Here is a 12,122-nt window from a genome sequence, read left to right as displayed (position 1 = left end):
TTAGGTCTGTTTTATTCATAGGACATTGGCAGAGTAGGTTGGGTTCCAACCCAGGAGACATTAAGAAGCAATGAGAGGTGCCCTCCCTGGTGGTGCAACAGATTAAAGCACAGCACCGTAAAGATATCCAAGGCCACTGCCGCACCAGTTCAATCCCCAGCTGGGGAGCTGACTCACATGGCGTGGCAGACCTCTCCTGTCTTGCCTGCTGCTCCCCTCAACAGTGTATTTTAGTCAGTCTGCCTGTTCTGTTCCCCGACTCTATGGTGAACCCTCTCACTCCAAAACTGCACCTCTGGCCTGTACCCCAGTTCTTTGGGTGCATAAATAAATAAATCTTTAGAAAAGGAAAAGAGGCAATGAGAGATGGCGCAATCTCAACAGATAAGAGAGTAGATTGTGCTAAGAAAGGGAGTGTGTGTGATGTATATGACATACATGACTAGGAAAACACACCACTGAAGTCTGAGGCAAATTCACGTTGAGAGTTCAGCAAGGTGAAATGGATCCAGGAAAGAAAACAGGAGGAAAATGAAGAAGTAGAAAATCACAAAAGCCAAGGAAGGTAGGCGAGCCAAGAAAAGAGGCTTAGTCAACTGCATTTAAGGCTGTAGAGTAGAGGAAGACATGACCAGACAAAATACTATCAGCAACTGTTTTTATTCAGACGTAACATCATCCTCGCAGGTCATGGGTTTTTCCACTACCAGGAAAAGTAATAATAGCAGCTGTGTTTACTGAATATCTCACAACATGTCAGGCTTTAAACAAGGAAGCCTACATGAACATTTCATTCAGTCCCCACAGTAACTCCTGAGGGAGGTCAGCATTCACCCTCCTCTGAGGATGAGTAAATTAAAACTCAGAGTCTCCAAGTCACTTGCTGAACCTCTCACAACTGGTGGCTAACATTTATTATGAGTTGATGATGTGCTGTTAACAGTTTTTTTTTTTAAGAGTTTTACACTAATTCATTTTATCTTCATAGGAGTCCATAAGATAAACACATATTTATTATTTATCTCTCTTTTAAATGGCATAAAAAGAAGTAAGGCATAGAAACATAAAGTTCTTCAACCTGCTCAAATAAATTGTGAGTAGGATTTGAACTCAGGCCATCAACTCCAGAATCCACACCTTTGACCACTATGCTATATTGCTTAGATGATTACAGAACAGCTCTGAAGGTAGTTGAAAAAACATTTAGGGCAAAAAATTCATTAGAATAAATATAGGAATTCTTAAAGTGACTAAATTTAGGAGAGTACGTTTATGGATGTAACATGGCAGGCAAAGGGTGAGTCACCTATGACCACTAGATGGCAGCAGAGTACAAGACACAGAAACTGAGTCTGCATCTCAAGCCATGGGATGTGAAATAGGGTGGACTTGTGATTTAAAAAACCAGTCTAGGGCCATCAGACAAAATGTAGTCAAGAAGTGTGATAGTGTATTTTAGTCAAAACGGCCAAGCCTAACCAGAGTAAGTGACTAGTCGGCCCTGTCTCTGCAGAAGGTCCAAAATTTGAGAGTTCCCTCAAATAGCTTGCTAACTTATACCAGATAAAACATAAAGCCTAAAATAGCATTAACAGATAGTAAAAGCAGGAATGATAGGATAAACATACAGATGCTATAAAGGAAACTAGTAAATACCTTTGTTAATAATCCAAAGTCATTACCTTGTGTTTTGTACAAGTAATGGTCTCCTCCCAAGCTTATCTTGGTTGGGCAGTGGTCTAAACTGGTTTCACCTTTAGACAGTTTTATCTTTTGGAAGAATACATAAGAGAGATTATTTCCACAGAGCCTTAATTTATCCATGCATGATTTCTTCTTGCTTTTCCATTCTGCTCCTACCCCCAGATTGCCATGTCTCACTTCCTAGTCCTTAGGTAGATTTCTAGTGCTTTTCCCCATAGAAGCATAAAACCACAGTTTCTAAAACTGTGCTGCTGGAGACATCTTTCCTGGGCCCTTGTTTTCAAATCCCAAAGTCTCATGTGCTGTTTAATTTTGAAAATGTTTTATATTCTATTCCATAATACATTCTTGTTAGTTTTCATATAAAATAATGGTTCTGTCCCCTATTCCTTAACTATTTCAGCTAAACAAAGCTCCAGAACATTAAACAGGGAACTTGCATCTCCCTGGTATACCCTTGGCCTCCTGGGGACCCAAGTGCCCCTAAATTCCAGAAGTGGCATGGGTTTTCCCCAGAGGGGATATGGTCACACTTGACATTTCTCCCTCAGGGCTCTCACCCCACTTTTCTCCATCAGGATATTTGTCCTCATTACTTACAGTTAATCCCAAGGGAGTTTTGTTTTTTAACCTACTCACCTATCAATACATCTTACCCCAATGATTTCTAATTCTCTCATTCTAATGTATAATCTCTAGCCCCAGCTATCTCAGGAATATTATCACTCCCCTGTGCTCTTTCTTCCATTAGAAGCAACACAATAAGATAACCTTAGGTATAGTTACCAATCAAAGTAAAGTACTGAGTTTGGAATTAGAATTAGATACATTCTAAAGAGTCATCAACATTAGAAGTTCACTCAGATTTTCACACCCATCCCATTCATAGCCTTATCTTCTTAAATTAAATGTGCTTTTCTTTAAGCTCTGCCATGCATCAATAAGTACAAATAATTTCTCATCTAATTATTTTTCAGTTTTGTTTGTTCATAGGTGTTACAATGCTCTTCCCTATATTCACATGCAAAAATGTGCAAAATTTTGGTTGCAATAGAGGACCTAAAATTAGGTACCCCCCCAACCTGAGATCTTGTAATTAATAAGCAACTGGTACACAATTGCATATTCATAGTACAAGTTATGTGTGTGTGTTGACTTGCTTCTGCAGGGAAAAATAATAACTTCAAAGTCACAATAATTGTGATTTCTGGTTTGATATAAGCCAGCAAGCATCACAGTAACTCTCAACACATTTATAGGTTGAATGAATACATGAATTGTGAAGTTCTGTATTAATCTAAATTTTAAAACAACCTTTAACATATGTGTTTGTATCTATGCTTATGTCCATAAATTATATAGTGTATGCAAGCAAACAGGATGGACAAACTCCATGTTTCTTACCTTATTGAGAGGTTTCCAGGAGAGATCTAGATGCAAAAAAGTAGAGGGTACATCAAAAGGAATCTCAATAACTTCTTCTTTCTTCTTCTCTGTTGTTTGGGGGGTTGAGACTTTTTGTGCTCTGATATCCCAAAAACATATTGTGCTTTTAAAAAAAGTTTAACATTTTTGAAAATTAAGTACAAGTAAGAGGTTTAACTTCACACTACCATTCTTGCCACATTAACAATGGCAACTATATTATATTCTAGTATCTCCAAAGCTAAATTTTTATGAAATTTTATTTTCTATTTTAGAGAATTCACAGGATAAAGAGCTATTTGATGACCTTGCTAGTTTTGAGACTAATGCTATCACTTAAGAGAATTGAGTTTGGAGATAGACCATCCTTTAATGTTAAAGTTTCATTGAGGCAACGTATGCCACAAAATTCAATGATTTAAATTGTAAAATTCAATGATTTAAAATATATTCACAGAGTTGTATAAGAATTACAACAGTCAAGCTGTAGTTACCACATTGCTTATAAAAACATTTTAATAAATGTGCAATAAGAATATTACATCTCCATTTTTAAAAAAGCTTCCCAATTGTGTCATATTTTATTTAAATTAATATTTTATTTAAATGTACTTAAATACTTCAAAAACTTTACCTTATACATCTAATAAGAGATAATACATTGATGTATCTAATAATAGATAAATTACTAATCTCTAAAATGAAGGCTCTTTCTCAGGCCTGGGTCAGCAACACCTTTGACTCAGCAATGTCATTACTTACAAGTTATATGGTATAGAATATTGTTATATGTGTATATATATAATACACACACATAGCAAATGTGTGTGTGTGTGTGTGTGTGTGTGTGTGTATACTGAGTTATAGATCAATAACATGCTTGCCTTTAGCACCTGTTTTCCTCTATCTGTGTTTTTCAGGGTTGGTGTCAACATCAAAGTAGTGTACCTAGTGTACCTAGGAGAATAGAGGCATAAATATCCAATAATGTTTTTCTAATAGATTTATTTTGTCTCCTTAAGTTAACCAAGGTCAACTTACTGCTGTTGCTTGCAATCACAGAAACTTATGCAATACATGTCCATAGGATTAGCCATGCCTTTCTGTTTCTATTGAGTCAAAGCTGTTTGGATGGTAATGTTTTGCCAGAATGAGGATGCTGGATACCTACTATTACTCTTCAAATTGCTTACTTCATTATGATTTTTGGTTGTATAAATAGGGAGGTATAATTTTACTTAAATGAAGATTATTCAATGTAGTTACCACATTGCTTTTAAAAACATTTTAATATGCAATAAGAATATTAAATCTCCATTTTTAAAAAAGCTTCCCAATTGTGTCATAGCTTTGTAGCTGAGCTAAAATTGAATGTAAACAATATATAGTGCAAATTTACCAAAAAAAAGACTATAAATAAGCAGAATAACTATGGACAATGTTATAAAAACATTACCAAGTATGAAATCTCGTTAATTCTTTTTCCAATATTTCTATCTATAAAGAGACTTTTTTTTAAAACCAGCAACTATTTATAAATGCTCTCCTTGAGTTATATTAGGGTTATTTTCATGATTTAATTATATTCTTCATAAGAAATTTAGAACACCAGTTTGTGAGAATAAATTCACTTGTGAGACCAGCGCAGTTTGTGAGAATAAATTCACTTGTGAGACCAGCTGACCAACAGCCTTGATTTCTGACAGAAGCTGGGCTCCCACCGCTGCTCCGTAATCACGTGTGTCTCCTCTGTGAGGAGGATCTCGCTTTCCTGGCGCAGGGCCTTCCCCAGCTGCTGCGGCATGAAGCAAGCTCAGTAAATTGCTTTGGGATTTTCACATCGCTAATTATCAGTTTTGGTGAAGGTGGTGATGACCTATTATAGCTGGTGTGTCCTGTACAAGGAACTCTATCGAGGGGCAGAGGTCCAATCACAAGTAACAAACCACTGCTCAGCTGCTTCTGGAAAACCACCCTCCTGCCTCCCTGGCGCCCAGGGAGGATGGTCTGAATGGTGCCCAGAATGATACCTGTTGGGCTCCATTTTCCCCCCGAGTGCTGGCTGGAGGGGTTCAACAAAGCTCAATAGCTGTTCAAGTGCATCTTGAAAAGACAATGTCTAGTCATTTTGTCAAGTTTAACCATTGGTGTACCGCTGCTCTTGTCACTACTAAATGGTTCTGTGACGTAGCATAATCTTCTTTGCAATCCCGCATTTAGCCACTCAATACTGTACATAATCTTTCTGGAACACACAGCAGGCTGGAAGCGTCTGCTGGTTCCGCTGACGAGGATAGGGTTTCCACTGACGTGGGGCTTCGTCTTCTTACAGGGTTGGCCTTGGCCATCTGAGGCCTTCTAAGGCTCACGGCCAGCGTCAACCAGCTCAGGTGCAGGTCTCAGTAGCTGCCTTCTCAGCTTCTTAGCCACCATCTTGTAAGATGGCAAAGATTGTATCAAGTTTATACTACAATAAAGTCGGTGTGTGCATGTGTGAGAGAGAGGTCAGAAATTTATTCGTGAGAAAGGGGAAAGAGCTCCCGTAGGGGAGGGGGTCTCCCTCGAGGTACTCCCCAGTTACTACAATAAAGATTATTTAAGGAACAGAGGAAGCGTCTAAGGAAATATAACACAATGTGTGAAAACAGTAGGTGTTGTTTAAAATAAGACCTACCAATCAGCTGAACACGTGGCAAGCTGGCAGCATATTCCACTTCGATTCTCAAAGACAGAACCCAATCTGTTTATCTATTTTTTAAAAACACAAGAAGTAAGCTCGGTGTACCTAGAACAGTAATGACTTCTTAATTATGTTTTTTTTTACATTTTTAATATTTTCCTTGCTTTAAATTTTATTAAAAGAGCATAACACTGTCAAAGAAATTTGATAAACAGGTTTAGAAAGAGATTCATTCATCTATTCTTTTCCAGAAACACTTTTATATAGATTAGCATGTAAATTTCTATCCTAAGCTTTTTCAATTGATTTGAACATTTACTTATGTACTTATAAGTCATCCCAATAATTTTCAGCACATATTTATGATATTAAACATATATTAATATATTTTCTTTTCATTATCCATTATTAGGAATGCAGGTTCTTTCTGTTTGTCACCGGTGATTGCAGGCCTGAATAAAGGAGATTTATGAGGTGTTTAAGCAGTTAGCATCAATAAAAACGTGATTGAGTGTTAATTAAATTAGATCCCAACAGTGTGCAGTAAATGCTGTGGAGCCTGAATGCCTTCAGTAATTAGGCCCAGCTCTTGTAGCCCAGGGAGGATTCGCAGGAGGGCTAATGACTCCTTAGAGTAATCCAAGGTCCAAAACACAGGCTTCTTGGGAAATGAGGTGAAAGACTTTGTGGCAAGTTGTGAAGGTTCCACTCTGGGATCAGTGGGGGACATGTGACTTTCCCCAACTCCCTACCCACCTTGAACTGGTAAAACAGAAGAGTGACAGAGGGAGCAACAGAAGGTGCCTTGCAGGCATCACAGGATGCAGGGACCCTGGAAATCTGAGGCAGGGCTGTAGTCTGCACCGGCTCATGTTCAGACAGAAGCTGCAGCTTCTCCTGGGGTTTGACCAGCACTCCCCCCCCCCCCCCCACCCCACCCCATGTGCTTGCTCTTGGGCTTTGTGTTTTGATGATTTTTTTTAAAAAAGACTTATTTGTTTATTCATACAGAACTGGGGTACAGGCCAGAGATATGGAGGGTGAGAGGATTCACCAGAGACAGAGTGGGGAGCAGAACAGGCAGATGATCAAAGTATACTGCTGAGGGGAGCAGCAGGTGGGTCAGGAGAGGTCTGCCTCGCATGTGGTCACCTCTGGGGCAGGTGGGGATCGAACTCATGAGGAAGTGGCTTAAGCTTCTTAGTGCAGTGCTTTAACCCGCTGCGCTACCAGGGAGGGCCTTGTGTTTTGATGATTTTTAGAAGCTTAATACAGAAGTTTGGGAAATGAAAGGTTTTAAAATGCAATATATTATTTTACCTTAGAAATCTCTTGTCATATTTCATGGATACACTTTGACATGATTTATTAAGGTATAGGTATAGGTGTAATTTAATCTTAGGGCACAAATGAAGTTGTTTCTTAGTATGAAGTCCCAAAAGTTGATTTACTGGCCAAAAGTTTGAACATTTGGGTGATAAGAATGATACTGGCTAACTGCATAGATTTTTGTTGGAATAGCAAGGTTTACTGATTTTATCCTTTCACTCTTTTTAACATAGGGTATGATTTGAAATTTTCATTTAAATAAGTAGGAACATAATAATCACTATTGTTATATTATTGGTACTTCTTCGATATTCGAAAAGGTAAATTATCTTCATGTTTATCTACTAGTTGTGTTTCAGAATAATTGTCTTTTGCTTATTAACTGGAAAAATTTGTATTTACTACATGTGAGGCAATGTTTACTTTCATTTTATTTGCACTTTTTTATTTAGAAATTTGTATATATATGTTTTTTCAACATTAGCTTAGAAAATGAACTCCATTTCAGAAATATGATATTCTATTTTAATTTATTGTATTTTTCCTGAGATTTGTTATTTCTGTTTAAATTTATAATCATCTGCATAAATTTGTGTATATGGAATGAGCTGAAATGTATTTCCTTCTCTTGGATTGTAACTTCCATTACAATATGTTAAATATTTATAGAAAACAGAGACTATAGCTGGGCTATAGATTTTGTTCTGTTAGAATATTTGAAAATATTGTTGCTTTGTATAATCCATTTGACTACTTAGTAGGTTTAGTTAATCTTCATAACTCTAATATTCTGATAACTTTTTATTTTAATAACCTCACAACCTTTGATCATCTTACCTGTTAATTCTTCAAGTACATAGTAAGCCTTTAATGCCCTGAGTGAAACATGTAGAGAGTTTGCCAATTCCCAAATTCACAAATACCAGACTTCACCAGTCAAATGCAGAACTATAAAGTCAAACTGCTCTGCTCACTTATGGTCCCTGTTTTTGCCCACCAGGCTCAGGACACACGCTGTTCTATCTCGACAAAATGCAGATCACTGTGCCACAGAGCTTCAGAGCTCCAATAGATGAAATTGTAGATTTAAATCCACAAAGCCTACAGGTGTATAACATTTGCACTCCATTTTTACTTATGAAACCTTCATCTTTGCCATTATTGTAGTATATCAATAAACCACTGAAGCTAAAATATTGGCCTTATTTCGCCTTCCCCCTCTCCCTCCCCCCCGCCCCCATCCCCTGCCAGTCAGACATGGGTCTGACAATAGTGACATAAGGTTTGATGCCTAGGTTCCCGGCTACTTCACAATTTAAATGTAAGTGAATAGTTGGCTTGAAGCATTCTCTTTGAGTGAAACATTCTGAAAATTTACAGTTTAGCAGGAGAAAACGCCGAAGCCACTAAAACTCACCTCAAAGTTGTCAGGCAGCCAGTGTATGTCTGTAATGGCTTTCTTATGTCCGTTCTCTATTGAGGAGACTGCACAGTGTCTGATATATGCTACTTCTTTATTACTGTCTGGTTCAAGGAGAAACATAGGCTGGAAAAATGTTTAAATGTAACATTAAAAATATTTTTAAAAGTTACCTGCTAATTTTAGAAAGTTGATAAATGAGCTCACACTTTCCTCATTCCAATTTAAATTAGTGAGAAGCATCAGCTCTCAGAAAAAAAACATAGTGTTTCAATATGATGTAGTTAGGTAATAAGATTGTCCACTTTTCCCTTCAGTGTACCCTAAGATTTGTATCTTTAGATTTAGTAAGAATTATTGACCTACATCCCTATAGCCAATCAGTGAGATCCCATTTTTGAAGGATTATTGCTTTGCTGCCACACGTGGCCACATCCTTTGTTTCTTGTTAGGAGAACTGTGGAAGCTCTGGTGAAGAACTGGAGATGGTGGAGATCTATAATATAGTGGGTAAGGACTGACTGAGGTGGGAGCTAAGTCCCCTCAGCACACGCCACGACTTCATAAAATCAGCATATTTTATCTGAAAGGATTGTCAGCTTTTCATTTTACTCATGAGACAAGCAACGCTGGCTTGAGTTGAAGACAGAGGTCCCAACTCACAGGTCACTTTAGGCAACTCATTTGGTACTTTTCTTTTCTTTTTTTTAAGATTTATTTATTCATACAAAACTGGGGTACAGGCCAGACCAGAGATGCGGAGGGTGAGAGGATTCACCAGGGACAGAGTGGGGAGCAGAACAGGCAGATCATCGAAGTACATTGCTGAGGGGAGCAGCGGGCGGGTCAGGAGAGGTCTACTGTGCTATGTGGATCTCCTCCGTGGCAGGCAGGATCAGAACTCTGTGGAAGTGGCTTAAGCTTCTTAGTGAAGTGCTTTAACCCGCTGCGCCACCAGGGAGGGCCTGGTACTTTTCTTTAACAACAGTATCAATAAAAAAAAACTCGTGCTTGGAAAAGACAGCGCCACTTGTTTTGTGGTGTTTTCAATCAAGGGCCTACGGAGAAGTGATTCAGAATGCCCCCCAAAAGCAGAGGGATGGGCTTAGGAAATAGGACTTTTCTTCCCCTATTGAGCCTCTAGCTTTGTAAAGCAGTCGTGCACTTTTGAATAATATCTGAATGGAAACTATTATGTGAAAAGTTGCACAAAACTAACCTTGACGGCAGGCCCTGGGGGCGCAACAGGTTGAAGCCAGCACTACCAAACTAGCCTCAGCCACCTCAACATGAGTTCACTCCTGGCCAGGGGGTGACCCACATGGCCCGCCCACTGCTTCCCCTCAGCAGTGTACTTTGTGGCTCTGCCTGTTCTGCTCCCCACTCTGTCGCTGGTGAATCCTCTCACCACCTGCACCTCTGGCCTGTATGCATAAATAAACTGGCCTGTATGCCCAGTTCTGTATGCATAAATACATAAACAAAAAACAAACAAAGCTAACCTTGAGGGTAGCCTTTTTACTTCTACTTCCTCCGGCCTTGATGTTTTCTATGCGCTCAGCATGTGCAGTTATGTCCCATAAGATGATCTAAAATGGAAGTAAATGCCATTAGGATATATTTTTAGGAAAGAGCTATTTGGATTGTTTTTCTTAAAAAATTGATTAATTAATTAATTGATTATTTTTCATCAGATAATGCCAACGTTCAGTAACATATATGTGGCGTCTACAGTCGACTGAGTCTTCAAGATTTTTTTATACTTCTCAGTGTATACTCTGGTATAGCAGTCACATCCCAGAGTACTAAATTTATCCTACATCTTAACTAAGTCAGCAATAGTCAAAGCTAAGATAGAAAAGAATGATTTCTTCTCTATAAAATTGTTTTCAGTGCTTCCATTTTTGTGCTTGTGCTAATGAAGGCAGGTCTTTTTTAAAAATCTAAGATAAACATGTAATGTGCTTTGGGTAGAATTCTTCCTGTTTGATGGGATGTGCTGTGATTGTGGAAACAGCTGCCTCAGACCCAGGGGAACAGCCTGATCTTCACAATTAAATATAAGTGCCCAATTTTCAGTACACTGAAATATTAATCTTATAGAATAGAGAGTAGTTTTATTTTCCTCCTTTGCTTTTCTAAAACAAAGCTATATTACTTTTGTACTGAGTAATAGATAAAGCCCTTCAGAATTTGCCAGACCTGGAGAATGAGCTCTGGGTTATCATTATGACTACTGGTTACTATCGAACAAAACAGAGGGAAAAAAATTGTTTTTCTGGTTGTTTTGGTTCTAGATTAAGTGGGCTGGATGCTGCAGGCCCTTAAATTTCAATCATGAAGAGTTTTCTCAACCACATGAAAAAAAGATTAGAGGTTATATACATATAATGGTAATATCCAAACTCAGTGAGTCACAATGAATTTAAACTTTGATTATAAAACAGTTTTCTGGTTTTGTTTTGCTCTATTAGAAAAGCAGGTAAATGAAAGATAAAATTCATATTTTACATAAATTAGATAACTTAAAAGGGAAAGTAGTTAAAAGCAAACAATGTACATATACATTGTTCAAATACATATATAGATAAATAAGGTATGTGTATATATGTACATATGTATACATATATATGCTTTCCAGTGAATTTCTGTTTAAATTCTACACTATCCTTTACTTACTATCCTCAGAAAAATTTCAGAAGAGATTAATATTTGTGGTTTTGTTCTTCTGTGAAATCTTGTACAATGTGTGGTCCTATTCCAGCAATACAAATAGATTTGATCCACTTACATTCCAGTTAGCACAACTGAGTTACCCAGTGTACAACTGGAGCCCTAACACCATGTCTGATATATCTTTAAACCCCAATTCCTAGCATGTTGACTGACACACAATTTGTATGCCTTCCTTCTGCTGAGTTCAAGCCTTAAGCTAAAAGGAAAAACCCTACTAATCAAATGGGTTGCAGAATGTTATCTAAATTAATAAATAGCTGAAGAAAAAATCCAAAGTACCTGGCCATTTATGCAGCCTCCAGCAATGATATTAGGGTTGCTTGGACAGAATTTGAAGCAGAAGATGTCATCTGGGCTTTCCAGCATTAACTTTAAAAAGGCCCACAAATACAAGAGAGAGTTAGAAAACCTATTAAGATCATGGCCAGGAAGCAGTATTAAAACCATTCAAAGTCTAATGTTAATGCTATATTCTTATATGCACACAGAGTACAATTCCTGGATTCTACCTCTGGAGTGAAAGCTGCTTTTGCTGAATTTTATTATGAACCTTGGACATGTATGAGAGCAGGTATGTTCTCAGGGAACTCAGGTGTCCCCTCCCTAGACTCCATGGATCTTTGCTAGGGCATGTTATAATTTACTTTAAGAGCAAAGAATCTAAGAAATCAATGTTTCAGAAGAGTGTGGAGGCAATTCGTGAGGACAAGATGTTTGTCCATTTTGTTCCCTGCTGTATACCTAGCCTGGCTCCTAGAATTAAAATTTGTTCATGAGGGAAAATGAAGGTCTTACCAGTGGTAATTGTTCAAATTTTAAAATAATACA

At 37.9% G+C, this 12,122-nt stretch overlaps 1 protein-coding gene across 1 annotated transcript in view; it reads right to left on the bottom strand.

Moving 5' to 3' along the window:
- WDR63 (WD repeat domain 63) overlaps positions 1–12,122 on the bottom strand; it is a 50,133-nt gene that overhangs the window by 21,272 nt on the left and 16,739 nt on the right. The window contains exons 10-15 of the mRNA XM_004679529.2: positions 11,574–11,663; positions 10,061–10,147; positions 8,556–8,684; positions 5,804–5,877; positions 3,109–3,253; positions 1,683–1,770 (exon numbers count right to left, since the gene is read on the bottom strand). Coding sequence (XP_004679586.2) covers positions 1,683–1,770; positions 3,109–3,253; positions 5,804–5,877; positions 8,556–8,684; positions 10,061–10,147; positions 11,574–11,663 — 613 coding nt within the window. The remainder of the gene's footprint in view (positions 1–1,682; positions 1,771–3,108; positions 3,254–5,803; positions 5,878–8,555; positions 8,685–10,060; positions 10,148–11,573; positions 11,664–12,122) is intronic.

The sequence above is a fragment of the Condylura cristata genome, unplaced genomic scaffold (assembly GCF_000260355.1).
Source record: "Condylura cristata isolate star-nosed mole 26May11 unplaced genomic scaffold, ConCri1.0 scaffold00008, whole genome shotgun sequence".
Classification (NCBI taxonomy): domain Eukaryota; kingdom Metazoa; phylum Chordata; class Mammalia; order Eulipotyphla; family Talpidae; genus Condylura; species Condylura cristata.
The sequence above is the reverse complement of the archived record's forward strand: the minus strand, read 5'-3'. Positions and strand labels throughout refer to the sequence as shown.